General features: G+C 43.2%; 1 protein-coding gene across 3 annotated transcripts; it reads left to right on the top strand.

The window, feature by feature from the left end:
- Positions 1-298: 298 nt before the first annotated feature.
- On the top strand, positions 299-20785 carry ARPC1A (actin related protein 2/3 complex subunit 1A). Of its 3 annotated transcripts, none has more exons than XM_037910815.2 (10): positions 299-751; positions 4202-4307; positions 5007-5111; positions 7008-7230; positions 10079-10186; positions 13463-13675; positions 16071-16146; positions 16352-16545; positions 17625-17715; positions 20417-20785. In XM_037910815.2, the coding sequence occupies exons 2-10, from the start codon at positions 4244-4246 to the stop codon at positions 20453-20455; spliced, it is 1113 nt and encodes a 370-aa protein (XP_037766743.1). In that variant the 5' UTR covers positions 299-751; positions 4202-4243; the 3' UTR covers positions 20456-20785. The 3 variants fall into 3 exon arrangements, with proteins under 3 accessions (XP_037766743.1, XP_043379787.1, XP_037766744.1); XM_043523852.1 differs by lacking the exon at positions 299-751 and adding an exon at positions 1063-2598; XM_037910816.2 differs by lacking the exon at positions 299-751 and adding an exon at positions 1063-3091.
- The last annotated feature ends 6998 nt before the right edge of the window (positions 20786-27783 follow it).

Genomic DNA, 27783 nt, shown 5'->3' with positions numbered 1-27783 from the left:
TCTTGCTCTGCCACTGGCCCACTAGATGAACTTGGGCAAGTCACTTAACCCCTTTGTGCCTCAGTTTTCCCATCTGTAGAATAGGGGTAACTATGACATCCCAATTTGATTTATAACATTACTCCCTAGCTTTTACACAGCTCTTTTCATCAGTAGATCTCAAACCACTTGACAAAGGAGGTCAGAATTCCCACCCAGCTGCTGGATCAGCCAGATCCTGCTTAACTGACAGGCGCTGCCACAAACCACAGCGCGCAGCTGAGCCCCACCCTCGGGAGACACCTCAGGGACTAGCTCTACACAGAACCACTAACCAACAGCAGTACGCATGTGCAACTTTCCCCTCCAGGCCTGATCACTGCGCATGTACAGCTCTCCGCTTCAGGCTGGCGACACTGCGCATGCTCCATCCTATCCATCCTCCTCCTCCTCCCCCCCACCCCCGCTATTGTGTAGAAGAGCTCTCGCCTCAACACGCTTCGGTTCTACGCGCAGGCGCAGAGTGAGGAGCCGCTCTCGGCCCGTGCGCAGGCAAGCGTAGAGGCAGGAACTCACCCCGCCCCGATTGTGTGCGCAGGCGCAGTGAGAGGAGCGGCTCCCGGCCCGGGCGCAGACTCGGAGGCTGTTTCCTGGATCGCTTGTCAGTGCCGGGCCCCGCCGGCCGCTCCCTCTCTCGCTGCCCGGAGCGGAGTCGCGTTGACTGACCAGAGTCCGCGAGTCCCGCTCCGCTGCCTCCTTCCCTCCCCCCAAGGTAAGTGCCGGGCCCGCCTGGGGACCCCGGGCCCTTCATCTCCCCCCCCCCCCGGGGGGGCTCGGCCCTTCCTGGGCCCCTCCCCTCAGCGGGTGGGGGGTACCTGGGCCCCGCCCCCTTCCCTCACGCCGGGGGGCGGGAACCCCTCCCCACCCATTCTTCGTACCGGGGGGCGGGGTGAAGGGGGGTGTCCGGCTGTTCCTGGAACCGGGGGGCGGCGGCGAGAGCAGCCGCTCACCCCTCGCGGGGGGGGGGGGGGCACGGCACGGAACGGACCGGACCTGTCCTGTCCCCGCGCCACCCCCGTGTCCCCGCCTGGGGCCGATCCCTCCTACCCAGCGGCGTGCGGGGCTCCCCACACATCTGAGAGCAGCCGGGGGGGCGAGGTCCAAGGTCTAGGGCGAGCCCCGCGCCCCGGTCGTGACAGCCTGGGCCGGGGTCGGAAACGGCGTCTGTGTTTAGAAGGCGGACGGCAGCCTGGGCCGGTCGCCCCGGCTGTAAGGAGCTAGCCCCGCGCCGGAGCAACCCAGACCGATTCGGAGGGGATGACAGTAGCAGGAGGCGGTGAACTGCGGACGCTTAACTTCCCTTCCAGATGTTGCAGATGATTTATTGTGATCTGAAAGGAGATGGATGGGGGTTAAAAAAAATCTCTGCCTTTTTAGCACTGTATCTGGATTGTGGGGCAGTATTCCTGCTATGTGTGTGTTGGGGATAGCCCCATAACATGTTCATCCTGTCTTGGTTAGGGAATGAGAGCAGCCTAACGCCCCTTCTTCACCCCATTATCTCGCTCCCCTCCCTGCCACCCATGAAAAAGGAAGCTGGTACTGTACAGAAAGATAAAATTCCCGTCTTGATACTGCAAAGCAAGGATTATTACTCTGCAGCTGTAAATTAATTAGATATATTAGGCCAAGTACCTAGATAACAAGGTTAACTGGGGCAATCTATTTCCTGTGGGGGATTCTCAGGTTGGTCTGGCAGGGAGAGTTGAAGATATTGATGATTGAGAACTGCACTGAATACCTATCAGTAATATCAAAGGGCCGACTTCACTAAAGTATGGATTAGCGTCTTTGTCCTGCAATGAGCTGTTTGGTGGTTAGGAAGGGTTTGACTGAAAATTGTACTGATTTTTTTTGACTCTCTTAAAAATGAAGGTTAGGAAAAGGATAGTGCAGTTATCAAATGTGTGGCTGAGAGGTATTCATTTTTGAGAACATCTGTCCCCAGCATTGCTCTGTAGTGATTAGTTGGTCCTCCAAAACAGAATACTGTCGCTTTATAAAGCTGAAGGGAGATCTAATGTCTGTTTTATTAATACCATTATTGCACTAGAGAAACCCAGTCATTTGGAAAGAATGGATGATACCTTTTATCTAGATTCACGGAATGGGCATTTTAGGTTAATACTGGATATGGGGGAATCTTTCTAAGGTGAACTAGAGCTGTTTTCATGTGTGAGCATCTATTTTTTATACCAACTTGCTGTTTAGTGTGAAGCTTAGAAGTAAAATCTGTGGACTAGATGTTATAAAGACCGGAGTGTGTCCCCAACATGTAGCACTTGTGTGGGAAAGTAGCAGGATTGTGTTAGAAACCGTGTTTTGAAATAACTATACTCTTTGGGTTTTGGAAAATTTTCAACATTTTATTTCTGAAAGAGTAGAAAGGGCTGAGCCATCCTTGTTGGTGGAACATCTCTTCAATTTTTCCTGTATATGGAAATTTACTGCCACTGAGTGTTGGCGTGCACTAAAACAAGAAGATGATAAAAAGAAGTTGCAGGCATTTTGTTTAGATTAACAAATGGAATCTCAAATCATGGCTGTTCCAAGTCAGAGGTAACTCAAATCCCTTTTAATTAAGGAAACGATGACATAACACTTTGGTCAAGGACCAGATAAAACCTCTCCAATAATAGTTTACTTTGATTTACCCAAATATGGGTGTTAGAAGAACAAGCAATCAGGTGTCAGTTTAAAATTATATCACCTTGATCTTAGCTAAAAGTTTAAATACTGTTTTTCTCAAAATGCACTTTAAGAAGAAGTACACTGATATATAATTGTATTTGTTTCCTTAAGTGTAAGGTAACGACATGGGGACAGTACTTAAGTTAAAAAAAAAAAAAAAAAAGTCTCCAAAAATATTGATGGTGTTGGAATGCTGTATCATTTGTTAAACTACTGTGATTCCATTTGCTAAATTCAGTAAGGAGTTGCTCATCTTCCATTCACTCCTGAGTTTCTGTTGGGTTCTGTTCATTTCCTGTTTGCATCTGAATTCCTACCTTGCCTTGCAATCTCCACCCTCGGCTAACATGGCCATACTTGGGTATGTTGTAATTTCAGATTATAATGGGTGTGTGTGTCTTAGAATGACATCACTGTGTTTGTTTTTTTTCTTTTAGATGCATGTAGGAAAAAAGCTTTTTCCTGGACTATTATAAATTGATCCTTGGATATGAAATTTAGTAGGCATATGTGTGGGGATTGGCAAATACAAATTATATGTACTGAGCTGTATGTAGTTTGATGACTACAGGTGCTTTTAAACTGCTGCAGTGTTATCTTCCACCCATTTATGCTGCAGCGTCTTTCAACTTTTGATAGTTGTGCGGGTGGAACGTATAGAGTCTCAGATTGTACTGTATTATACAGTTGTGTGGTTACTCACTAACACAACTTTGGTTGCAGAACCCGGTGGCATCTGTTTTAATGCAGATACAAATTATGGAATACTAAACTTTTTTAAAATAAACTGTCTATTTACAGAGTAGAATATTTTTATGTTTTAGTGTTCAGTTTTTATGAAAAAATTCTGTAATCCAAAAATGTGTAGCTAATTAGAAGTAGTTTCTTTTTGGGATTAATCAAGTGAATAATTTATCACATAACAAATGTGTCAGTAGACTGTAATTAAGTTTCAGTGGAATGTGTGTGTTTAATATTAAAATGACACTTTCAACATTTAAAAAAAAATATTCCTGGAATCATCTTAATGCTGCCATTGAGCCTTGATATTGCAGGGGACTTTGATCAGTTTATTGAAATATCCCTCTAAATAGAGAGCTTTTTAAAAAGCAACATTCTATATCTATGTAGAATTATTTAGGTTTCTTAGAAGACTTTTCATAAGTCAGGGAAAGCCTGTCTCACTCCTATGTGTGAAGAAACACTAAGAAGCGATAATTTGCAATTAGCTGTATTAAGAATGAGAAGACAAAATAAGTCTGCATACCATAGTGAATGGGTGCTTTATAAATTCATGAGATCGCAAAGGTGACCTTTGTAGGCATCTATACCCTTGTTGAACTAGTTATGATGTTATGTAAATATGTAAAAGTATTTGACTGAAACAACCCTAGTAAGTAATGCCTAAGACTATAGCTTTGTGTAATTATCAAATTTAAAGCATTGATTTTTCAACTCTTATTCCTTTCAGTTTTTTCACTGGTTAAAACACTAAGAATATCCTTTATTCAGAATGTCTCTACATCAGTTTTTATTAGAACCAATCACCTGCCATGCCTGGAACAGAGATCGTACTCGTAAGTACCAAATTAATTATCTTTTTCCCCTTTGATTGGTATTTTGTACATGCTACAGAACCATATACTTACAGAAAGGTGACCCAGAACTTTGAAAAGAAGAAAACAATCCAGTACAGCAACAATTACAAGACCATATCAAATACCTAGTGCTCCTCACTGAGCGCTCCCCTAAAAACAGCAAAATGTGCTGCAATAGTGATAGTCTTCGAAATTCCGTACTAGGACATTGGGTATACGGGAAACTAGAGTCTTAGAAGTGTTTAGCTGCAGTGCCCAAAAGCAAAAAACTTGATTGAAGTGGGCATCATCACTTGCAACATGACTTCCCGTTACCCTCACTCTTAACCCTCTTTTCCATGCCCCAAATCCAGCCTTTTTTGTACCCTAGTTTCTCCCCACCCATTTTGGATTATAACCTTCAGAATCTCTTTTCTTCTTTGGAGACTGTTGAATACTGAACATCATACAGCTCTAAAGTTCTTCACAGCTTCTCCAGATAAGAAATGCCCTACAATGTGTTCTGGACTTTGGGAATAAGTCTCTTTAGTCCAGACTCTGCATTCCCAATGAGATTGTATCCACCTGTGTACACATTTTGAAACTGAAAAATAGACTTGATTCGGAAAGATATGCTGTTCTAAAGCTTTTGTCATAAAAAATAATCTCACTTACTAATGGATTCATTCCCTTTGCCAGAGATTGCCATTAGCCCTAATAACCATGAAGTTCACATCTATAAGAAGAGTGGGAACCAGTGGGTAAAAGCTCATGAGCTGAAGGAACACAATGGACACATTACAGGTAAGTGAATATGCAGAGTCTGAAAACATAGTTATAGAAAGTGATTCAACCTGCTTTTAAGAAGTAGTCTGACAAACAGAGTAAGAAATCTGTAAGTGATGAATAGATGATCCAACCTTTGTATAGGTTGGCACTCTCACTTTATGTTGAGCTTTGCAGTATTTTCCTGGACCACATAAAGCAAATGCGGGGAAGCAAAACATTGATTTCCAAACACTTCCATTGAGTAGCTACCATATTAAGTTCAAGGCTGTAAAAAGTAGTAGTGTCCTGTTCCTGTGACTTTAAAAACAATCTTTACTGAGAGAGCAGGAATAATTTTTTCAACTTTTCAAATAAGCCAATTTTGTCATGATTTTTCTCTGGTCATACTTTGCGTAATTTTCAGGATCCAAAATTAAAATGTAGGAATGGTAAGATTACCAAAACATGAGTCACCCCGGTAGTGTGTATAAAATGGGAGTGTCCTGCATTAGCCTTTTAAACAAAATTACTTGTGCTTTTTTGAAAAGGTTTCTATTCTCTAACAAAGGAAACTAGTTAAAATCAACATTTGCCCTGTCCACCAGTATTGTGGGCTGATATCAGCCCACTAAATGGACAGAAGCCTCTGCTTGTACTACAAGGTTTTGTGGGAACTTTGCCAAACTTACCTGCTCCTCGTTGGCAAGCACAGCAGTTTACACTCTTGCATGCTGACCTAACCGCTTAGCCTGGTTGAATGTACAAAAGACTTGTCATCCCCAAAGGTGTTCCTCAGTATTTTAGTTGCACCTGTTGCCACTAGCAAGAAGACATACATCACCTAATTGGGCAACATTTTGGTGTTCGTTACAGAAGTCAATGTTGCATACCACTGCCACTTGAAAATGCCAGGTGCTATGCGGTGTTTAAAGCTTACCAAGTCTTGACACTTGCGGTATTTTAACATTAAGAAACCTATTTTTATAGTAGGCCAGAAATGAATTGTAGAATAAACGTTGCATCTAAAAATATTAGGTATCAGATTCTGCCATATTTTTCCACTTTAATTCTATTTTTGAATCTTTCATGTTGTTTTTTCAATTGGCATGCTCAAGGAATTTTTTTTTTAGTACTAGAGTAGTGCTGTTATGAAAGGTCTACATATATTTTTGTGCAGGGGGAGACTCATGATAGCAGACTGACTCAAAGAAAGCTGCTGAGGAAAGAAATAGGAAATAACTCTGTTCTGAATATTTCCAGTTGAGAACATCCATCATTGCATAGGAAAGACAGAAAGTTGCGGGAAGCTTGTCAAAGGGATGTTTTATACTATTTTTTTCTGACATTTATTTGCTGCTTTGCATTGACATTGATGTATTTTTGGCTGATGGCACAGCGTAAGTCTGCATGACACAGACATAAGTATTGTATTCCTACATAAAAACTGATAGAAATGTGAGAAAGAACAAAGCTAAAAACTACTACTGTCTAAAGTTTTAGACCATGACTGTGTAGTTTGGCAGCAGCAATGTAAACAACTATGCTAGAAGTTTAGGCGAAGTTTTAGAAGTACTGCGTCTTTAGCTATTGAAGTAATAAGCTTCTTGCAGAAATCAGAATTGGGATCCGGAAGAGGGGGTGGAGGAAGAGGGCCGTAGCCATTCTGCTACAAATGGGCGAGCTTTCAAAGCAGTCTTCCTTATCACACAGTCTATGTTCCAATAAAGTCTATCAGTAAGAGGGATTTGGAGAGGGAAGTCAGGAGCAGTAAAGGTTTACAATAGTCACGGAATGAGTGGTGGCTGAAGACATCATTGGTATCTGTCTTCATGGCAAAGGGCAATAGCTGATGTCTCCATTCTGGGTTGCTATACAGTAAACAGGGATTCACAAGAAAGAAAATGTGATATTAATAGAAGGTCTAAATTGCAGGTATTGATTGGGCTCCCAAGAGCGACCGCATTGTAACTTGTGGTGCAGACCGCAATGCCTACGTCTGGAGTCAGAAAGACGGTGTGTGGAAGCCAACTCTAGTGATTCTGAGAATTAATCGCGCGGCCACCTTTGTGAAGTGGTCTCCTTTGGAGAATAAATTTGCCGTAGGAAGTGGAGCTCGACTCATATCTGTGTGCTACTTTGAGTCTGAAAATGACTGGTGAGCAGTTTAAACTTGATGATTTCCATTAAGGCAAATCCATGAGGCAATACATTGTCTTGGTTCTGTATTCCATAGTGTATTTTAAAATGCAGCTAATGGACCATAGATGTGCTTTAATTGCTGAGTTTTTATCTTTTTTATTGAGGTTTTCTTAGAGTTTCAAAGCTGTAAAGGGTACATGTTATTCATGTGATTTAATCATGCAGTTCTCATTAATATTAATATGTAGCTAAATCCTTGGACAGTGCCCTGAAAATGTATTTCTAACACTTACAGTAGAACCTCAGAGCTATGAACATCTCAGTAATGGAGGTTGTTTGTAACTCCAAAATGTTTGTAACTCTGAACAAAACGTTATGGTTTGTTCTTTCAAAAGCTTACAACTGAACATTGATTTAATACAGCATTGAAACTTTATTATGTAGAAGAAAAATGCTGCTTTTAACCATCTTAATTTAAATGAAACAAGCACAGAAACAGTTTCCTTACCTTCTCAAATCTCTTTTTTTAAACTTTCCCTTTTTTTTAAATAGTTTACAGTGAACACAGTATTGTACTGTTTGCTTTTTTTATTTTTCTGCTGCTGACTGCATACGTCCGGTTCCAAACGAGGTGTGTGTTTGACTGGTCAGTTTTCAACTCTGGTGCTCATAACTCTGAGGTTTTACTGTACGTCTATTTAAACCTTTATTTTCATACTCCACTACCTGATTTCTGACAGGTTTAATGGATTTTCTCAAATATTTGGTGTTCTTTCAAAAGTGCCTGAATTTCTTTTATAACTAACCATTGCCTGGGACTTGGCTCATTTACTGAATAGGTTTTTTGGTGTAATAGTCTTTGTGGTTGACACACAAACCATCTCAATACTAATTCACCAAGTTTCTGAAGTGGTTTGGGTAAATGTTGTATAGGGCTTCAGAAATGGAGCCCCATATCTTTCCCAAATATGAAATCAAATGGTCATGGCACGGCTCAGGTTTGGCCCAGTTACTCCATCATCATGGGCGTAGGGAAGGCGTTTTGGCTAAATTTGAGTGAGTGGCACTGTGGCCTGGCCCAGAGAGGGGAACCAGACCCATTTGACGAGAGACCGTTGTAGGGTGATTGCGGGGCAGGCTCTCTATGCGCACACGCACACATGGCAGGGTCCAACCGCCTGGTATGGATAAAACAAAATACCCTGAAATTCCCCAAAAGGAGAGAATTTCACAGGTTTCTGTAGTTTTTATTTTTTAGTCATATACCATCTGAAACATAACCATTCAAAACAAATGTATTGCATAAGCGAAGAACTTACTTTTAATAAATCTCTTCTGTTTGGTGTGTAAAGAAACAAATGGTCTACCAGACACTCAGAAATGGAGTGGGTGACCATACTTGAACCTGACAGCATCAAACAATGTATAACCATTAGCACTTCCATGTCTCTTACAAGATTAGTGAGATACATGCGACTTTTCATTAGCATTTACACTAGGCCCAAGCCACAGCATTTGGGCGGGCCAGAAGACATTGCATTTTAAGATAGATTTACAAACATGGACTGAATGGTACCTCGTCCTTATTTGCATAATCCTCCATCTTTAGAGAGTCTTTTTTACTCAGTTACAGCTAAGAACTTGCTCCCGAGTCACAATATTTAGATGGAAAAAGCTTTGTTTTGCTATTGCTGTTATTTGTGGCTTAAATGCGGCATTTAATTGATCTGTATTTTGTAATCTTCTGAATAACCTGTGAAAATTTCCATGAAATATGAGTTTATAAAACTTTCATAAATTTTACCATAAAATATAAAGAACAGAAAAGTTGATAAGCTGCAGAAAACACTTTAAAGCTTGCTGCAAAAAAATGCATTCAGAATGTTGTACAAAGACAATACTGCTCAACTTAGTATTATGATTCCGCAATGTTTTCTTGTTCTTGGGGCATATAAAAGAGGAAAATGACAGCATCAAAATCAAGTTAATGAGCTCAAGGTCAGAGTAGTCAATCTGGTATATTAAAGTGTTTCCAAAAATTGATTTCAAAAGGGCATAGGACCCAAATGCTTATCTGATCAGAATAGTAGTTTCTTTGTTCTAATTGTCGATGCCTGGCTGACAGAGCTCACAGCCCCTTGAGATTCATGAATTGTATTGGAGGTTTTGCAATCAACAGTACTTTCTGAAATGAATTTACAAAATCTCGACTAGATGGAGTAAGGTAGAAGAAAGGAGCAAAAAGAGAATAACTAGTTGAATTCTTCTCTAAAAAGTTCAGCTGATCAGTGTCTCAAAAACCTACATAGCGCTAACTGAAAAGTAAAGAGAATACATATATCTGATAGAATAGAGGTGTATATTACAAGTGTTGCATTTTAATGTACTGTCACTGTGGGGTAATAAGAGGGCTGGAGTTCCATCCATGATGTCTAGAACTATTTATTTTCTGGTGAGAATTGGGACGGGGGGAGTCAGGGGGGAAAGAGAGAGCTCAGTGATTGGAGCATTGGAGTGCTAAACCCAGGGTTGTGAGTTCAATCCTTGAGGGGACCATTTAGGGATCTAGGGCAAAAATTGGGGATTGGTCCTGCTTTGAGCAAAGGGTTGGACTAGATGACCTCCTGAGGTCCCTTCCAACCCTGATATTCTATGATTCCATGATAGGGGCAGATTTAACAGTAATGATGATTGAATGGGCCATCTGTACTTCAGTCTTCTCTTCCTTTACATGTCAAGTTGGAATGTTTCCAGTCACTTGGACTGAGATTTGATGTGTTGGAGTCATATACTGCGGGATATTTGGCGCTTTAATGGTAAGCAAATGGTTCTCAATAAATACGTTTTATTTCCTGATATTTTAGGTGGGTGAGCAAACACATTAAAAAGCCTATTCGCTCCACTGTCCTAAGTCTGGACTGGCACCCCAATAATGTCTTGCTGGCTGCAGGATCCTGTGACTTCAAATGCAGGTGAGAGTAAATAAAACATTTGCAAGTTGATTTGGGTTACTGATTTAAATCAGTCAGCAGTAAGAATGTGCTAATCCTGTGTACATTGTCAAAATAGCAACCCATCACGTACTAATGTATTTATTTAGAAAAATAAAATAAAGCCGTGAAAGACTATTGAATCTGTGCCACTACACATGTACACAGGGCTTTGGATTTTTAGCATGTATCCACTAAAAAGTCCGTGTTACTTTCATAAAGCAGTGTTTACTTATTAATACTGCTTCAGCTGTGCAGGTACCTAATGGTCAGTTCCATGCTGCTCCTAATATGAAATCAAAGCCTGTCAAGCACCATCTTTTATCTGAAACAGACCTTTGGCCATTGTTAGCATGAGGCTGGAAGACTTGGCAGCTGCTCAGTGCAGATAGATTCCTGCTACCTGCACAGCATCCCATTAAAGTCATGGGGTGCGGTGCACTGGTCCATCCGTGTGGCTCAGCTTGCAGGATCTGGGCCCAGATAGGTAACTTTCTACATGGAGATTTCACTATATTCTTTTTTTTATTTTAAACACTTTTGCTTTGCACAATAGCGAGAATTTCCCTTCCTTCTGCTTAAAATAAATGTAGGATTTTGCTTTATGCTACAGGGGAAGTATTCAGGCTTAAAAATAAGGTCTGTGTACTCAAAATGTCTACTAGTATAAATGCTAGGCCCAAACATTACATTCCCTCGTCTAAAATGAGATGTAAATCTGAAGTCTGGAGCACTTGGTCATTTGATATCTCATGGCACTTTTCACATGAGGAGAGGTGTTCTGACCAAAGCCCAGTTTGTTTAAATTGGATAGGGTATACATCTTCACTTCCTGCACTAAACAGTTGACTTTTGTGAACTGTTCTTTCACCCCTCCAGAAGAGACTGCATTTGAGTTGTGTGTGTGAGGTTCCTCCTGTATATGGTTTTTAAAGCATTTTGCAACCCTGTGAGATAAAAGGTGCTGTTTAAATGCGAGTTGTTTTTTATATTAATGTCAGTTTCCTTGGACTTGTAATTTTTTTTGTCCTGGTATTTTTCTCTAACACCTCTTATGTGGAGAGAATCTCATGCAAGGTTTTTCTTTTGACTGCTGCTGAGAAGCTGGAATTGATTACCTTATAATGCCTTGTTGTGTCTAATCATCCCTTATTGAAGAATCTTATTGAAGATATGGATATGCAAGAAATTCCCAAACATAGGTTGAATCAAGTTCCCAGGATTTCCTTAGAACAGAACAATGATTCATGGAAGATTAATATTCTCGTTTCATGTACTTCCTACTGGAAAACTTGTTCTGCCCTGCATTTCATTCCACTGGAAATGGTCCATTCTGAAATGTGAATCTTTCTATTACAATATTTAGGAGGCATTTATTATTTAAAGTTTGCATTGCAGGATGGACCATTTAATACCAATTACAACTCTGATCAGAGAGAGGAACGGTTCTTTATGAAGATGCATCAGAGGAAGAAATGTCCATCTCAGTTCGCATTTCCAAATCTTACTTTTATTGCCTGCGAATAACCTATTTCTGAATGTTAGGAGAAATGTCTGTCTCTGCTGAAGGGTGAATACAGATCTCTAGAATTCTTTTTCCAGGCGAATGTTCAGTTATATGCTAGAGGTTATAAACACAACTGGGCTTTTAGCACATCTGTACCGGTAGCTGGTTCTGAAAAGTTATTAAATGGCCAAAATCAGTAGTAGCTAGCGGTGTACATCACTTCAACAAGCAGGAGACATGTTGATAAAAATCCAGGGCAAGAGGTGCTGCTGGTTGATAGTTATTTAATTGGATTTAAGATGGCTGGCTTTGATAATCCATAGGGCCTCTTCCTTTAACTTTATCTCTCTCTTAGAGTATAGCTACAAGCACTATGTAGGGGAGTTTTTTATACTGTAGCTGGAGCAACGTCACTGGAAATAAAGGCCATATTCTAGTGCTCTTTGAATGTGGAGACTTTCAAGCAGAGAGATGGCTTTAGTTCTAAAAATTGAATGGTTCAGAAAGAAATCTCAGCAAATGAAAAGCTTTCTTCAATCACTAGTCATCTCCCAGTCGTCTTGCTACGTGGGACTGATTTATTCTTGCCTTGTATCAAAGACTCTGCTGCTTTTAACATATGTCCTATTTCCATATATTAACTGAGATGTCCTTCTGGATTCTTATAAAGGGCTCTTAAATTCAAGCCTACCAACAACACACAGTCCTTCTGCCAACTTCTGTTTTAAACTGACCAGGCTGATTGAACTCATGTTTACAATTTAGAATTCTCTGGTAGCCATATTAACATAGCTGCAGTTAAGGCCTTTTTTCTGTTCTATATTTGTCGGTTTTACTGAAGACGTGTGTGTTCTTCAAAGCGTATGTGGAACAATGTGCCACACACATGCAGAGTTTAAAAAATATTCCCATAAGCTCAGGCTTTAAAAAAAAAAAAATAAAAAAAAAATTCCTCTGCATTTTTGATCTTGAGCATGATCAGTTGATCACTGCTGCTGTTCTACTGAAATGTTTAATTATTTGTACTATGGTGTGGTTCAAATGGAAGAACATTCTTGCTCACTGGATTAACTGCTGCTGTTAATCCTATGCCTGTGACATTATAATAACTTCCATGGTAGCAGTTATGGATGCCATATTGTGCCACTCCTGAATCTCACAAAAGGAATCTGATTATATGGGGAGACTTTTTATTTAACACATTTTGATAAATAGCTGTGCTGGGAAAAGAGATGCAGAAAAATAGTGACCGTTTAATATGTTTTGATGCACTCTTCCAGCAGTTAGTCTGAATGTGACAGTCTCTCTTTCCAAAGCTCAATCTAGAGAATGGGTATCTTTGTAAGGATTTGTGTTAGCTGGCTATTACATATTGCACTTCTCAGATTCTCTCCTAGCTTTGATTGTCAGGGTTGTTAGTGCTGTGAAAGGAAGAAACAAAAATCTTAATGCAATAGAGGATTTTTGTAAGTGCAGTATACATTTCCATAGCCAGCCTCTGGCAAAAAGGAAAGAGACAGAAGGTTGCATTTGCGAGAAGAAGGCTGTGTACGTTTTATGCATAATGCTGCTGAGTGCTGATGTTTTCCCACAGCACACAGAAGTCTGCTGTCAAAGGAAGCTCAAAAAATGGCGCTTTAGCATGGCATAATTAAAGGAGCGTCTGTCCTGGTGACTCTAATGTGAGATTTTTATGCAGTTAAAGTGTCTGGTTTTCTTTCCATTATCATTTTGGTGTTTTTTATTTGCAGAGTGTTTTCTGCTTACATTAAGGAAGTGGATGAAAAGCCAGCCAGCACACCATGGGGCTCAAAGATGCCCTTTGGGCAGCTGATGTCAGAGTTTGGTGGTGCTGGAAGTGGGGGATGGGTGCACAGCGTCAGTTTTTCTGCCAGTGGTAACCGCCTAGCCTGGGTCAGCCATGATAGTACCGTGTCAGTTGCTGATGCCTCAAAAAATATGATGTAAGTATTTTCTTTTTGTTTGTGATTTATTAGCCCTGTAATACTAGGAGGGAAGGGCAAGCATGGCATGTGGAATGTTGTGTTGGCAACAAGGAAGAACAAAGCTGGTATTTCCAGAAGTGTTGTGTCCAGCTCGTACAAGCAGTCCATTTAAAGTTTAGAAGACTTGTGTCTCTGAGGCCTATTCAAATTGGCTCTTGGAAATTTTGGATAAATAAGACCAATCTGGAGTAAATTAATGGTTTTTGAAAGAACCGTTTTGTTTTTGAAACTGTGTGTTTTGTTCTGCTATTAGGAAACTACGTTCTCCTGTAGAATAGCTACAGGAGACTTCTGTGAGAGCATGTCCAGTTCTTCTACATATCTAGTACCTGATTTGATAGTGTTAACTAGGGACTGGAGAATAAACTGTTTATTCCATGAAATCTCAATTCCACACCCGTCTTCTTTACCATCTTACTTGTTGCAAGGTTTTAAATTATATCCTCCAACTATGGTAGAAATATTTTACTACCCTCCTGTACTCCCCCGCCCTCCCTCCTTCTCTTGATTTAAACACAGTATACAAGTACAATCTCTCTTCTCTTGGGAATGGGGAGAGGTGACATTGTTCCAGGGATGTAGGGAGAGGAGAGGGCCATCTGAGCACAGCTGTGTTTAATTGTGACACACACAGATCTGGTGAGAAATGCAGAATGTATACTTAGCTAGAGAGAGATCCTTAAATAATACAGATGATCTAGGGCCATCTTTGAAATCCTGGCCTGTTCGTTAATTCCCTTAGTATTGTTGTAATAACTTGAATGATGAGATCATTTAGTATTGATATAAATGCCCAGCTATTGTATCTTAAAAGGATGCAGCCACGTACTTTAAGTACTGGAGTGTTTTACGTTATTTTTGTAACCTTATAGAGACCTCACTTTTTGTCTTATCAAGCAGAAAAGGCCCAAATTGGTAACTATCAATATTGTTGGAATGTGTAATCTTTTTAAATGTGTGTCATCATTTGTGTACAGAATGCTCTATAAGGTCAGCATATAGCCAGGAATAGTTTTCTGGTTAATGACTGGTTTAGGAGTAGCAGCCGTGTTAGTCTGTATCTGCAAAAAGAACAGGAGTACTTGTGGCACCTTAGAGACTACAATATCCACCTGCTGAAGTGAAAAAACAGATTGACAGAGCCAGAAGAGTACCCAGAAGTCATTTACTACAGGAAGGCCCAAAAAAGAAAACAACAGAACGCCACTAGCTGTCACCTTCAGCCTCCAACTAAAACCTCTCCAACGCATCATCAAAGATTTACAACCTATCCTGAAAAATGATCCCTCACTCTCACAGATCGTGGGAGACAGACCAGTCCTCGCTTACAGACAGCCCCCCAATCTGAAGCAAATACTCTCCAGCAACCACACAACAAAAACACTAACCCAGGAACTTATCCTTGCAACAAAGCCCGATGCCAATTTTGTGCACATATTTATTCAAGTGACACCATAATAGGACCTAATCACATTAGCCACGCCATCAGGGGCTCGGTCACCTGCACATCTACCAATGTGATATATGCCATCATGTGCCAGCAGTGCCCCTCTGCCATGTACATTGGCCGAATCTGACAGTCTCTACGCAAAAGAATAAATGGACGCAAATCTGATATCAGGAATCATAACATTCAAAAACCGGTAGGAGAACACTTCAGCCTCTCTGGCCACTCAGTAAAAGGCTTAAGGGTGGCAATTCTGCAACAGAAAAGCTTCAAAAACAGACTCAAACTGCTGAGCTTGAATTAATATGCAAACTAGATACCATTAACTTGGGTTTGAATAGAGACTGGGAGTGGCTGGGTCATTACACACATTGAATCTATTTCCCCATGTTAAGTATCCTCACACCTTCTTGTCAACTGTCTAAATGGGCCATCTTGATTATCACTAGAAAAGTTTTTTTTTTTTCTCCTGCTGATGCTCATCTTAACTAATTTGCCTCTTACAGTTTGTATGGCAACTTCCACCTTCTCTGTAGGTGCCACGAATACTCCTGTTCTTTTTTCTGGTTAATGGCTCCCTCTGCTGCCTGCTCAGCAGCACAGTATAAAGTACTGTAGAATTTTTATAAACATTGACTATTGTCTCTTCCTTAATTTCTTGGGGATATGGCACAGGATTTAAAATAAAAATAGATTTCACAGGGCATTTGCACTAAGCTATAATTACTTTCATGTAAGTCGCAATCTACTTGGGTCACTTGAAGGCAGCATATTATAGTAATTGGGCTATACTGGCTTGTGTACTAGTAGCACTGTCTGAGAATGGGCCCTTTTGTCATATTCTCTTGAAACAAAAGATAAGAGGTTTCAGTGAGTCCCTTCTTTAACAATTGTTCTTGTGTCTAGGGTTTCACAGCTGAAAACAGAGTACCTCCCATTCCTGAGTGTGTCATTTGTTTCTGAGAACAGCGTTGTGGCAGCTGTAAGTGTCTCTTCTTTCCCCTTGTAGAATGTTGTATGTGTTATCCTCTCACTGAAGCACTGCACTGTGAAGTTAGTCAATAATAAAATACCTCTTCAGAAGCACCAGCATGAGCTGTTCTGCAGCAGAGTGCGGTATAAAAAGCAAAGGTGCTGCTCTTAAGGCAAAAAAAAAAATCTAGCTAATTAATGATGTCTTGTTGCAGGGCCATGATTGCTGCCCAATGCTCTTTAACTGTGATGATCGTGGCTCGCTGACCTTCGTTTCCAAACTAGACATTCCAAAGCAGAGCATTCAGCGCAATATTTCTGCCATGGAACGCTTCCGCAACATGGACAAGAGAGCCACTACAGAGGATCGTAACACTGCATTGGAGACGCTGCATCAAAACAGCATCACGTGAGTGCCACAGCGCTCAGGACATGTGACAAGGAGAGCTCCCTTGCACCTTATATATTCCAGGACATATCTGAGACCCTTCAACCTTGGATTTCCCTTATCAGAAAACTTACCCTTTCACTGCCAGTTGCTTATTCCTGGTGTTTCATAGAAAGGCAAGAATGCTTTGCCCCAGGGACCTGGCCAATTTAGCAATTTTGTGCATAGAAGTTAGCTGTTGGAAAGGGAGACATGGAATTCCTCCCTGACCCCTTGGGCTGTTGTCTGATGCCCTGAATAAGGAGATTTACTTGCTCCAGTTTTGTCTGGAACCTGATAAAAGATAATCATTAACATTGATAGTTACACGTTATCTCCCTTTGCTTCTGGGTAAAGTTGTGTTTAATGTGTTTCATAATTCAGACCTGAACAGACACTGTGTAACCAGGACTTGACACTTACCAAAGCCACTAAATCCAGTGAGCAGAATTCACCTGAAAAACTAATTCTCCTTGCACCCTCATGTTCAAAAATTTATTTCAGTATTTATTACTCTTCTGGAATGAGCGAATACAAGTTAATCATGTGAGATGTTCCTCTGTGTTTGCCCCAGTACTCCATGTGCACAAAATACGCTAACACTTCTAAAGTAAAGTTGGGGTCTCTTTAAATTATAAGCCTTTTATAATAGTGCTGGATGACCTTCCCTGTCTGCCTTGGAGGCTGCCTCCCAAGTTCTTACACTAGCAGAAAGACTTCACCATTCTTACTCCTTGAAGATGCATGAGGTGGGGTTGTGTTTTGAAATCTTCACTTGATAGCACAACCAATGAAAGATGAAGGGGTTTCAAGCAGACTCTCCGGCATCCTCCAAATATGATGCTTGCTTTATTCTTTCTCAAGTGGCATACTGAAAATCGGGCGGAAAATACACATTACAATCACGTCACTCTTCCGATGGGAGAATAGGGATTGAACCTTCTTCAGTTCTTACAAAGCCAGTAATATCCAGTGCTTTAAAGTCTACTTAACCATGTCTCCACTATTTGTGGCCCTCTGGTATTCTGAGCTCATTTACAGCTGTCACTCTCTGTTTTCAGCCAAGTGTCTATTTATGAGGTAGACAAGCGAGATTGTCGTAAGTTCTGCACCACTGGCATTGATGGAGCAATGACCATCTGGGATTTCAAGGTATGTATTTACTACTTTGCTTATGAGTAAGGCTACGATTATGTCACGGAAGTCACGGAATCTGTGACTTCCAGAGACCTCCGTGACATTTTCTGCTTCAGCCCCTGGGCTGCAGGGCTGGAGCTGTCAGCCAGGGAGCCCTAGAGATCTCAGCTGTGGGGCCCACACAACTCCCAGCCACTGTGCAGGGCAGTCCCCCTCCCTCACCCCCCCCCCATGTTCCCTCTAATTTTTCGTACCCGTGTGCAGAGAATTTTCTTATGTGCACCAATATGGAGGTGATGTGTGACACATCACCTCCATATTGGTGCACATAAGAAAATTCATGTGGTGGGGGTGGGGCCAAGGGGTTTTGAGTGTGGGAGGGGGCTCAGGGCTGGAGCAGAGGGTTGAGGTGCAGGGGTGTGAGGGCTCCGGATGGGGGTGTGGGCTCTGGGGTGGGGTCGGGGATGAGGGGGGGTGGGCCAGGGATGAGGGGCTCAGGGCTGGGGCAGAGGGTTGGGCGCAGAAGGGTGCAGCGGGGAGAGAGGACCCCCCCCAGCCCTCTCTTCCCCCCACAGAAGCAACTGGGCTTGGGGGGAGAGGCGCCTCTCCCCCCCACGGGAGCTTTGGGGCTGGGGCTGCAGGATAGGCGTCTCTACCCCAGCCCCCGCAGGTCCGGGCAGGGCTGCTCCGGGATGGGTCAGGCCCCAGCAGGTCCGGGCCGCAGGCTGAGCTGGGGCCGGGGAGGGGCGCCCCGGCAGGTCCCTGGGCGGGTTCCCTGAACGCCTGCGCCGCACTAAATAGGCTGTTGTGTGGCCGCGCTGCTTACAGGGAGCTTAGGCCCCGCAGCTCCCAGCTGCTGGTCTGGAGCGCCAAGCCGCTGTGGGGGGCCCCTGCAGGCGTCTCCCAGCCCTGGAGCTCTGAGCTGCGGCGGGGCCCTCTCCCATCCGTGAAGGGCGGCCCCCGGAGCTCCCAGCCACCGCAGGCAGCAGGGGACCTGGAGTTCTGAGCGGCAGCTGGGGGCCCCGCAGCTCCCAGCCGCGAGTCCTGGAGCTCCGGCCTTCGCAGGCAGCAGGGCCGCTGCAGCCCCCAGCTGCTCTGAGCAGCAGTGGGTGCTGGCTCCTCCATTCCCCATTTTGTCACAGCTCATTTTAGTAAAAGTCAGGGACAGGTCACAGGCTTCTGTGAATTTTTGTTTATTGCCCGTGACCTGTCTGTGATTGATTTTTTTCTAAAAATAACCATGACAAAATCTTAGCCTTATGTGTGAACTGTCTGTGACTTGTTAATCTCTGGACATCAGGACCTGGGATTCAGCCCTAATGTAAATTGTATTCGCATTAGGGAATCTAGACTCTGGATATTTAGGACTGTTAGTGAACTCTTTAGAGAGGACAGATCCAAGACTCAACATAATCACAGATGTATTTGCTCAGCAGATGGTACTAATCCAGACTAATTTTTTAATGGGATCATTCAGGTCCATGTAGGAATCCTGTTAATCCTCTTCTTCCTCCTCCAATCCCCTTCTTCTCTTTTTTTTTTTTTTTTTTTTTTTGAGCCACAACCATGCTGGCTCAGGAGACCAGAATCATCACTGCATCAATGAAAGGGACTCTGGCCCAGGTCTACAAAGGTGTTTAGGCTTATAACTTCCATTGAAATCATTGAAGTTAGGAACCTAAATACCTTTGTGCACCTGGGCCACTGTTGCCTTTTCTCCATCTTCTAGGGACTGAGCTTGGCAGCACCTAGGCTCTTCAGAGACTTTCTTGACTATGTTTTTTAAACGTAGCAAAAAAGCATCTAACATGAGGTCCAAAATACATGGAAGTTCAAACCAAAAGCCTAAATGGATTTAAATGTGCACATGATTCTAGGCTGACTTTTTACTAGGTTCATCTTGATGTCAAAACAGACTAGGTCATTCATCCTGGAAACTCGGATTTATAGTTCAAAATGCCAGCACAAGACCTCGCAGAGTACTGCTTGACACTCCTATGGCAGGGTGCCCTACTTGGTGCTTTAAAAAAAACCCCAACCATAATTGGGATATAATTAGGATCTAAGGATCCAACTTTGTGAAAGCTATTTTTCCATATGTACACCTACGCGTTCCCTGTTCTCGACGCAAAGTCTCAGAATTTCCTCCAGACCAGATTGCATGTGTTGGTGCAGATTGGCCAGCAGGTGTCTCTGTAGACCCCCCGACTCTTCTGTTGAGCTCTGGAATACAGTAGAACCTCAGGAATGGAGGTTGGTCGTAACTCTGAAGAAAACGTTATGGTTGTTCTTTCAAATGTTTACAACTGAACATTGACTTAATACAGCTTTAAACTTTACGATGCAGAAGTGTTCCCTTTATTTTTTAGTAGTTTATGTTTAACACTGTACTGCACTGTATTTGCTTTTTTTATTTATTTTTTCCCATCTCTGCTGCTGCCTGATTGCATACTTCTGTTTCCAAATGAGGTGTGTGGTTGACCAGTCAGTTTGTAACTCTGGTGGTATACTGTACACAGTTTTTGTAAGAGAACAGTTGGTTGCTTTATAATCTGGTAGCACGTACCAGCCCCAACCAGTGTTTGGGCCAAGTTAGGGAACTGGACCTGTCTCATGTTTCATCTGTTTTGTTCTATCACTTAGTTTTGCGGTAGGGGTTGACTGTGTTTGACACAAGATACTGTAGTAGTTACTAATAAATGTTTTCTCTCTCAAGACCTTAGAGTCCTCTATCCAAGGTCTACGAATCATGTAAAGATGGATCTCCATTATCTAGCATGACAGACTGCTTGACAGCATGCATCTCCAGCATCCACACAGACCTGAAAAGGGATGAGTAAGCTGGATCATTTGGAAGCACTGAGAAGATATGGCTTGGCAGATTTTCTTTTAAATACATACTTGGTGAAATGTGTTGGTTTCAAAATCAGCTGTGATTGTGTCTCTTTCGTCTTGATTGGTTGTTTCATTCGATTCTTTACCAAAGCTGCTCGGTTAGTAGTATATTGCAGGAAGTTATGGATCACTAACTTAAAAGGGGAATTTTATGTAAATTGTCTGCTAGAAATAAAAGATACAGAATGTGTTTGTAGTTTTTTCCTTGTTAATGATGATCTAATCAGTAGTGAGTGCATGGGAAAGGAAAAAACCTTTAATGTGCCCTCCTGTATCAAGGGGAGGAAGTTCGTCTTCTCAGCTAAAAGCTCTTTACAAGCTCAAGAGTGAGGATAAATCCAACCAGGCTTCTTCTGAAGGAAGAGCCTGGTCATGGAAAGCTGGAATGATGAGGGAGACTTGTCTCAATGATTATTTCCAGAGTGATTAGTCCTGTCTGCTTTAGCAGTTAACAAAGACTAATAGTAGCAAATTAAAACTGAAAGTCCTCTCATTATCAGCTCAGACTTGGTTCGCTAAAGGCAAATTAAATGACCAGGATTATCTGTAATGCTTTGAGGCTTGCACTGAGCACCTCCTCAAATAGCATTAGCTCAAAGTATCTATGATATGGGATGGAGACTACATACTGGAAATGAAGCATAATTAATACTGAGCTAGAGTGTAGTAGGACAAGTGAGACAATGACCTTCTAGGCATGGTGTATAAAATTCTATTTTACTATGATCGCTGGAGGAGTGCAGCTTGTTTAGCAGCACAGAGAGCATAGACCAGTTTCTCCAGAGACTTAAAAAGTAATGTTGGACCAGTCATACTTGCTGGAGTTCATTTCTGACCCCCTGGTAACTCATAGACGCAGTTATGAATAACTACGTCCATACGGCCATGTAAGGTGACTGTCGAATCTTACTTTATGCATTGAGGTTGACAGTGCATTAGAGGGGATTATCTGGCTATGGGCAGTTTGCATTGCCGCTCATGTTTGAGTGTTGCGTTTTAATCACAAGAAATGAAGAGAAAGAGAGGGGAAAAAAAACCACTGGCTATATTTACCACTTCCTCTGAAACCAGCATGTAACTTGATACACTACTTATTGCTCCCCTTTGAATGGTTTGAAAAGGAGGGTGAGAGGGAGCCCAAAAGGCATTTGGTCTCTCTTGCATGTCGTAAAAAACAAGCTACCCGCAACTCCAAGACCATCTTTTTTTTCAGGTAAGGTGTATGTGAAACACAGAGAAAAGATTATTTTCCGATTCCCCATCTGTTTCTGGTTTCCAGGAGTGGGGGGAGGGAAGTCACCATTTTGCAGTTTTTTCTTCATCTCAAGAGCATAGAATCAGTGGGGCTGAAACAAACCGCTCATTCACCATCTAGTGCCATGATCTGCAAAGTGCCGGACTGATTTCATCCGTAATAATACACGGCATTTCCTTGTATGTTCCATGTGAGGCTGTGTGTACCTGAAACAGTAGTGAATTAACCCTCTTATGCTGCTATTGCATAGGTAGTATCTCCCTCTTGTAGACAAGTCTGTTTCAGAGGGAGGAAAATATCCCCCTGGCTAAAACCTGTCACAAGGAGCTATTAGAGACATTAAGATCGTGATGGAATCAGGGAATGTACTGTCATGAATAAGAAACTGTTTTTGAAACTGCTTAGGATAACAAATGGTCCATTCCAAACATGGCAAAAATGTAACAATGGAATGCCCCAAGATTCTATATTTGGACCAGTGGTGCATATGTTCATCATCTGGAAAAGGGGGGGAGCAGTCAGATGACAGTTATTTTGGCTCCTCAAGGCTAGAGAAGACTGAGAAACTCCGAAGGAACCTTTCTCAGCCGGGAGCATGGGGGAGCACTGTGACAGTTAAAATTCGTTATTGCTATATGCTCTGCAGAGGAATATTGGAACCACTACTACATATTGCTGGGACCTAAGTTAACTAAAACAACTCAGAAAAAAGAACTAAGCATCACTGTAAGGAGAGCCCTGCTCAGGGGTAGACTAGTGGCAGTCAAAAATAATAAATAATCAGAAAATATTAGAACTATTACACACCATCATGGAATGTCTCAAATACTGCTGAATTCTGGTCACCCAGGGTAAACTTTTCAGAAGTGTCTAAGTCTCGTTTGAAGTCAATGGTAGGTAGTCAAAAAGACTAGCAGAAACGGGTTCAGAAATAGGTGGCAAGAATGAGTCGAGGCAAAAAGAGACACACATCTGACGGAAGAGTGAAAAGTGGGCATGTTTAATGCAGAGAAGAGGGAGGAATGGAGGCATATGAAATAAAGGGGTCTACAGAAGGCACACTGAACTCTGTTGTCCATAGTACAAAAAAGGCAAAACCAGCAAATTCCAAACGGAGAAGGCATAACACAAAACTGCAAAAATCAGCAATTTCCAAACTCCTTGACATAACACAAGCTGTGTGACTTATCGCCACAAAAATGTGTATGCCAGAAGCTTAGTGGGATTGAAAATGGATTAAATGCTTACGGGCAATGAAACCATTCACAGTTAGATTAAGAAAGGATAAAATTATGAAGTTAAGGGATATAAACCAACATTCTTTAAGGCATAGTTCAACTGACAGCTGCTTGGGATGAAGAATAAACTTCTCCTATAGGCAAGTTATTATATGCTGGTCCAGCGCAGGATTTCTTGCTGCTTGCTCTGCAGCATCCCATTGAGGCAACTCTCAGAGATGGGACCACTGGTCTCATCCGGAATAGCACTTCCTGTACCCTTTGCATTTACCACATGACCATCTTTCTTCTCCCTTAAACCAAACTGAAGGTCTGTACAGTGCCTGGCTGTCAAGCAGTCTCCTTGACCACCTTTTAAGGAGGTCAAGGGGAGTTCTTTGTATCTTGCTTTGGTAAGAATCAGCTAGTAGGTGTTGGCCAGCTGCAGTACCAGACTACGCACCCAGTTTGATCAGTGGCGTCTTAGGGCTTGTCTACGCTTAGGGCGCAGCTGTAGCTCTTGTGACAGCCGACAGGAAAGCTCCCCGAGCGGCGGTAGCTATGTTGATGGGAGACACAGCGCTGTCTACACCGGGGGTTTGGTCAGTGATGAAGCGATGTAGTTATACCAACATAAGTTTGTAGTGTGGACAAGGGCTTAGACAGCTATAGTCCTAAAAAATGAAACTCATAGCTGCCATCTTAATTCTATGGGAACGAGCGATCTTATTGTGTTTTCTAGCAGTGTTCGCTCCAATCCTGCTTAAGACAATTGGACAATAGCAGCACGGTCAGGTCTACATCCTGCTTAGTTGTCTGCACTTATGCTGAGCTGGGTTTAGGTCATTGAGGGGTTTCTCGGGTATCATGAGCATACAAATTCTGTGTGTAATATTTCACATCATTACTGTGCGTATGTCTTCCTGAGACTTGGCAATGGAAATCTGTGCAAGCTGTCCATTGAATGTCAGGTAAATCTTAAGTCAAGTGATGCATACGACTGTAGTCTAGTCCTCTTTTCAGCTGGTCTTGAGGTTCCTTACAGTGAAGAATTAGCACCATTGTCAAATAATTCTGTTTTCAATTCACTTTCAATTCCACAAGCTAGTATTCAGAGTAGCAGCCGTGTTAGTCTGTATTTGCAAAAAGAACAGGAGGACTTGTGGCACCTTAGAGACTAACCAATTTATTTGAGCATAAGCTTTCGTGAGCTACAGCTCACTTCATCGGATGCTAGTATGGTATACACTAGCCCGAGGATAAGCAGCAGCTTTCATTCTCTTGTCACATCAGCAAGATGGGCAGCCTGATCTTATGGTCCTAATGAATTTTAAAATCCCGTTATCTTCCTGTGCTCACTGATTCTCCCTCTTATAAGTTGATCCTCTCCTGCTGTCTGCTTCATGTGAAGAGGCATGAGAGAGGCTAAAGTGGGGGAAGCAAAACTGTAGAGTTGCTTTTAACAAATGTCTTTCCCCCAGGGAACTCATTTGTTTGAAGCAAGGAACCGTTTGTTGTGGCTTCATTTTAATTTTTGCCAGCAGGATAACTATGTGAGGAAGCTCATGGGCTCTGAAGGTGCTGTAGGGTTGTCCGGGCCTGCTGCATTCAATGTATCCGATGATGTGGTTTGAGCAGAAATGTTTAAAAATACGTATTTATTGGACCAGGCCAACTTAAAACCCTAATTTTGAAAGAGCTACACTAGTGCTCATCGTGTAGGTATCTTCGATTGTAAGCTCTTCGGGCAGGGATTGGCGTTGTTCTGTTTGTACAGCGCATAGCACAATGGGGTCTTGGACCCTTCGGTACATTTGTGAGAAGCACTGTGTGAAATCCTGTGATGGCCGAGAGAGTTTGAGCCCAGCAACAGCAAATGGGACCTGGCTAACTAGCTGGCGTAAGGAGAGAAGAACCAGCCCCTAAAGCTTTCAGGATGAGGATGGAGTGTAACCAATGCCTTACCTGCCTCTGGAGGTGAACAGGTAGCCAGCACTGTGGCAGAGCTGGGAATAGAACCCGGGAGTCCTGAGACCAGTTCTAGGCAGGGATTACTTTCCCTTGCAGGGGATACATTGCATCACACTGTAGACTAGAGACGCACACAAGCCGGATGGCTGCAAGCGCTGCCCTTGTTCACTGGCAGCTGCTTTCTGTCCTTGTTAATGACAACGCATCTGAACAGGAGAATGTGCAGCGGCAGCCACACCTCAGCCCGAAGCAAAGAGGAAATGCAGTAGCTGATAGGGAACTGCTTGCAGAGGATGCTGCTGGGTTTTCATTCCAAGCTCTCTCTGTTTAGTAAGGGAAGTGTTCCTTCCCACGGCAATGAAGCTGCCCTATAATTAATTCAGTCTTAACATGCGGTGCCAGTGAGTGTGAGTGGAGTGCTCCAGGCAGCTGAATGTCTTAACGTGGCCTGGAGGGGAGAATCTCTGGTGCTGCAGTGAAGTAAGTCTGTGTTCACTCTGTCAGGTCTCTCTGTGGCCAGAGATCAGTGGCAGTGTTCTTGTGCCATCAGGCCTACTGCTTACAATGAAAGAGTCAATACACTGATGTACGGGAAAGGATCCCTGCAAGAGCAGCTTAGCTCGGCATTGCTGAGATCACAGCAGCTTCTAGCCACCTGTAGGCTGAAGGGAGGATGGGTCTAAGGACAGGAGGTGCGTAGGGTGGGAAATCAAACCTCTGCTAAGCTACAGCTTTCAGCTCTGAGAAGCCTATAGCAGGTGCATTGTTAGCCAAGTCACCCACTGAGGGACAAGAAGGAGCTGTTACACCTGCCAACTTGCCTTGGAGGGCTTTGCATCTTCCCTCTCAAAGCTTAGAGTTAGGCCTCTTGCCTGATTTTAAGAGACATATTTTCTGCTGGATCATCCTCTGTTACCTTCAGCCCTCCCTAGGGTGACCAGATGTCCCAATTTTAAAGGGACAGTCCCGATATTTGGGGCTTTCTCTTATATAGGCACGTATTACCTTCCCACCCCCGCTCCCAATTTTTCACAGTTTCTGTCTGGTTACCCTAGCCCTCCCACCACCTAAAGACTCCTGCTTAGACTCGTGCAGGCTTCTAGGGATGCTCTGAGAACAACCCTCCTTGCATGCTGCTGAAATCCGGACTCTCCAGTTAAGCTGGAAATCTGCAGAGCGGGCCAGGAATATGTGAAATGCTGTCAAAGCCTTTTTGGGTCGGGCATTTGTGCAGGCATTTCAGCTACTTATCCTCCCCACCAGCAATGCCCATGAATATTAATACTTAGCACTTCTCCAGAGATTTACAAAGGTTGGTCCCGGCTGCTACAGTGCTGGTTGTCTTAGAAATACATATTAAATTAGTAAATAGCCAATTCGTTGTGTGAGGAAACCAGATTAGGCTCCTGGGTATCTACTTAAAAGGACCCCATCAATATGACAATCCTGGGTTTAGGCAGTGTAATGTAGCCTTATTGGTCCCAGGATATTAGCGGGACAAGGTGGGTCAGGTAATATCTTTTACTGGACCGACTTCTGGTGGTGAGTTTTTGTCTAGAAGCCTTAAACTGTCTCTACCTTCAAGTGACACCTAAGGTTACTGCAGCTGCATGGATGTAGTAGCAAAAATCTCTTTATTAGTCAGCTTGTTTACTGTGGGCATTTGACCACAGTTGTGTATAGTCACAGTCACGGTTTCTTCCTTGCTAAAGTGACACGGGGCGGGCCGGGGGAATGATTACAGACCCTCCCCCACCCCCATTGTTAATGGAATTTTCAAACACCTTCAGGACACACTCTCTAAAGGGGGCTGGGAACAGGGCTAGCTGAGCCCAGGCCACAAGTATCTTTAAAGGGACAGCCTGGCCAGTTGCAAAACCGTCGATAACATCCCTTGAAGGAGGCAGAAATAACGTCAAATAATCCCACGCTCCAAATCTAGAGGAGAACTGAAAAGCTAAGCCCAGGCGTCCCTGGGTTGGCGCTGTCGCTGTCTAAAGCTGTGTGAGGGCTGTGTTCCTGGCACACTCAGAGGGTGGAGGTCTTGGCAAGTGGGAGCCAGAGGACATAGTTCTCAATTACTTTGCTTTTAAGATGTTTTTTATATAGAGGGAGGGGGGATTCCCTCCTTCACCGTGGCCGTGTTCTGCCAGCGACACTGGCCCACAGGGGCCATCAAGAGAGCACAAGGAACTAGAGAACACCTCACCCTCCAGCATGGGGCTGTTCCAGAGCAGGCCCAGGGCCTGCTCCTTCCCCAAAGGGGCCACCAGGTCTGTAGGGTTGTAGCAGCTGGACTGGAAGTCAGGGATGCTCAGTGCTGCCCTAACTAGCACTGCAGGGCTGCACTGGGCCCCAGCACTGCGGGGCTTGCCGAGGTGCAAGCCATCTCCTCTCTGTCCCCGTGCCAGGCTCTGAACTGGCCCAGGGATCAATCTGCCCCACAATCTGCTCAGGATCCTGAATCATAACATCGACTTGGGTTAGCAGACGTTGCAGCTCCCCTTTAACGCTGCGACGAGCTGGCGCAGCATTGCCCTCCAAGGGCCGGATTCCGATCTCATGCACCAGCTGTTCTGTGGCGTCGCCCCATTGATCTCCCTGCGGTTACTCCTGGGAGTGTGGGGGAGTTGGGCTCTGCTAGCCCGACTGAGCCCACCATGAAACCCGTGTCACCGTGCCATGCTGGGAAGCTGTTAGGGGCATTTTGACCCGTCCTTCCTCTCTCCAACCTGCCAGCATTGG

This window comes from Chelonia mydas, chromosome 10 (genome assembly GCF_015237465.2).
Source record: "Chelonia mydas isolate rCheMyd1 chromosome 10, rCheMyd1.pri.v2, whole genome shotgun sequence".
Taxonomy (NCBI): domain Eukaryota; kingdom Metazoa; phylum Chordata; order Testudines; family Cheloniidae; genus Chelonia; species Chelonia mydas.
The sequence above is the reverse complement of the archived record's forward strand: the minus strand, read 5'-3'. Positions and strand labels throughout refer to the sequence as shown.

Coding starts and splice junctions, on each gene's coding strand:
- ARPC1A (XM_037910815.2), top strand. CDS start 4,244: ATGTCTCTACATCAGTTTTTATTAGAACCAATCACCTGCCATGCCTGG. Junction 7,231..10,078: donor TTTGAGTCTGAAAATGACTG/GTGAGCAGTTTA, acceptor CTGATATTTTAG/GTGGGTGAGCAAACACATTA. Junction 16,147..16,351: donor AGAACAGCGTTGTGGCAGCT/GTAAGTGTCTCT, acceptor GTCTTGTTGCAG/GGCCATGATTGCTGCCCAAT.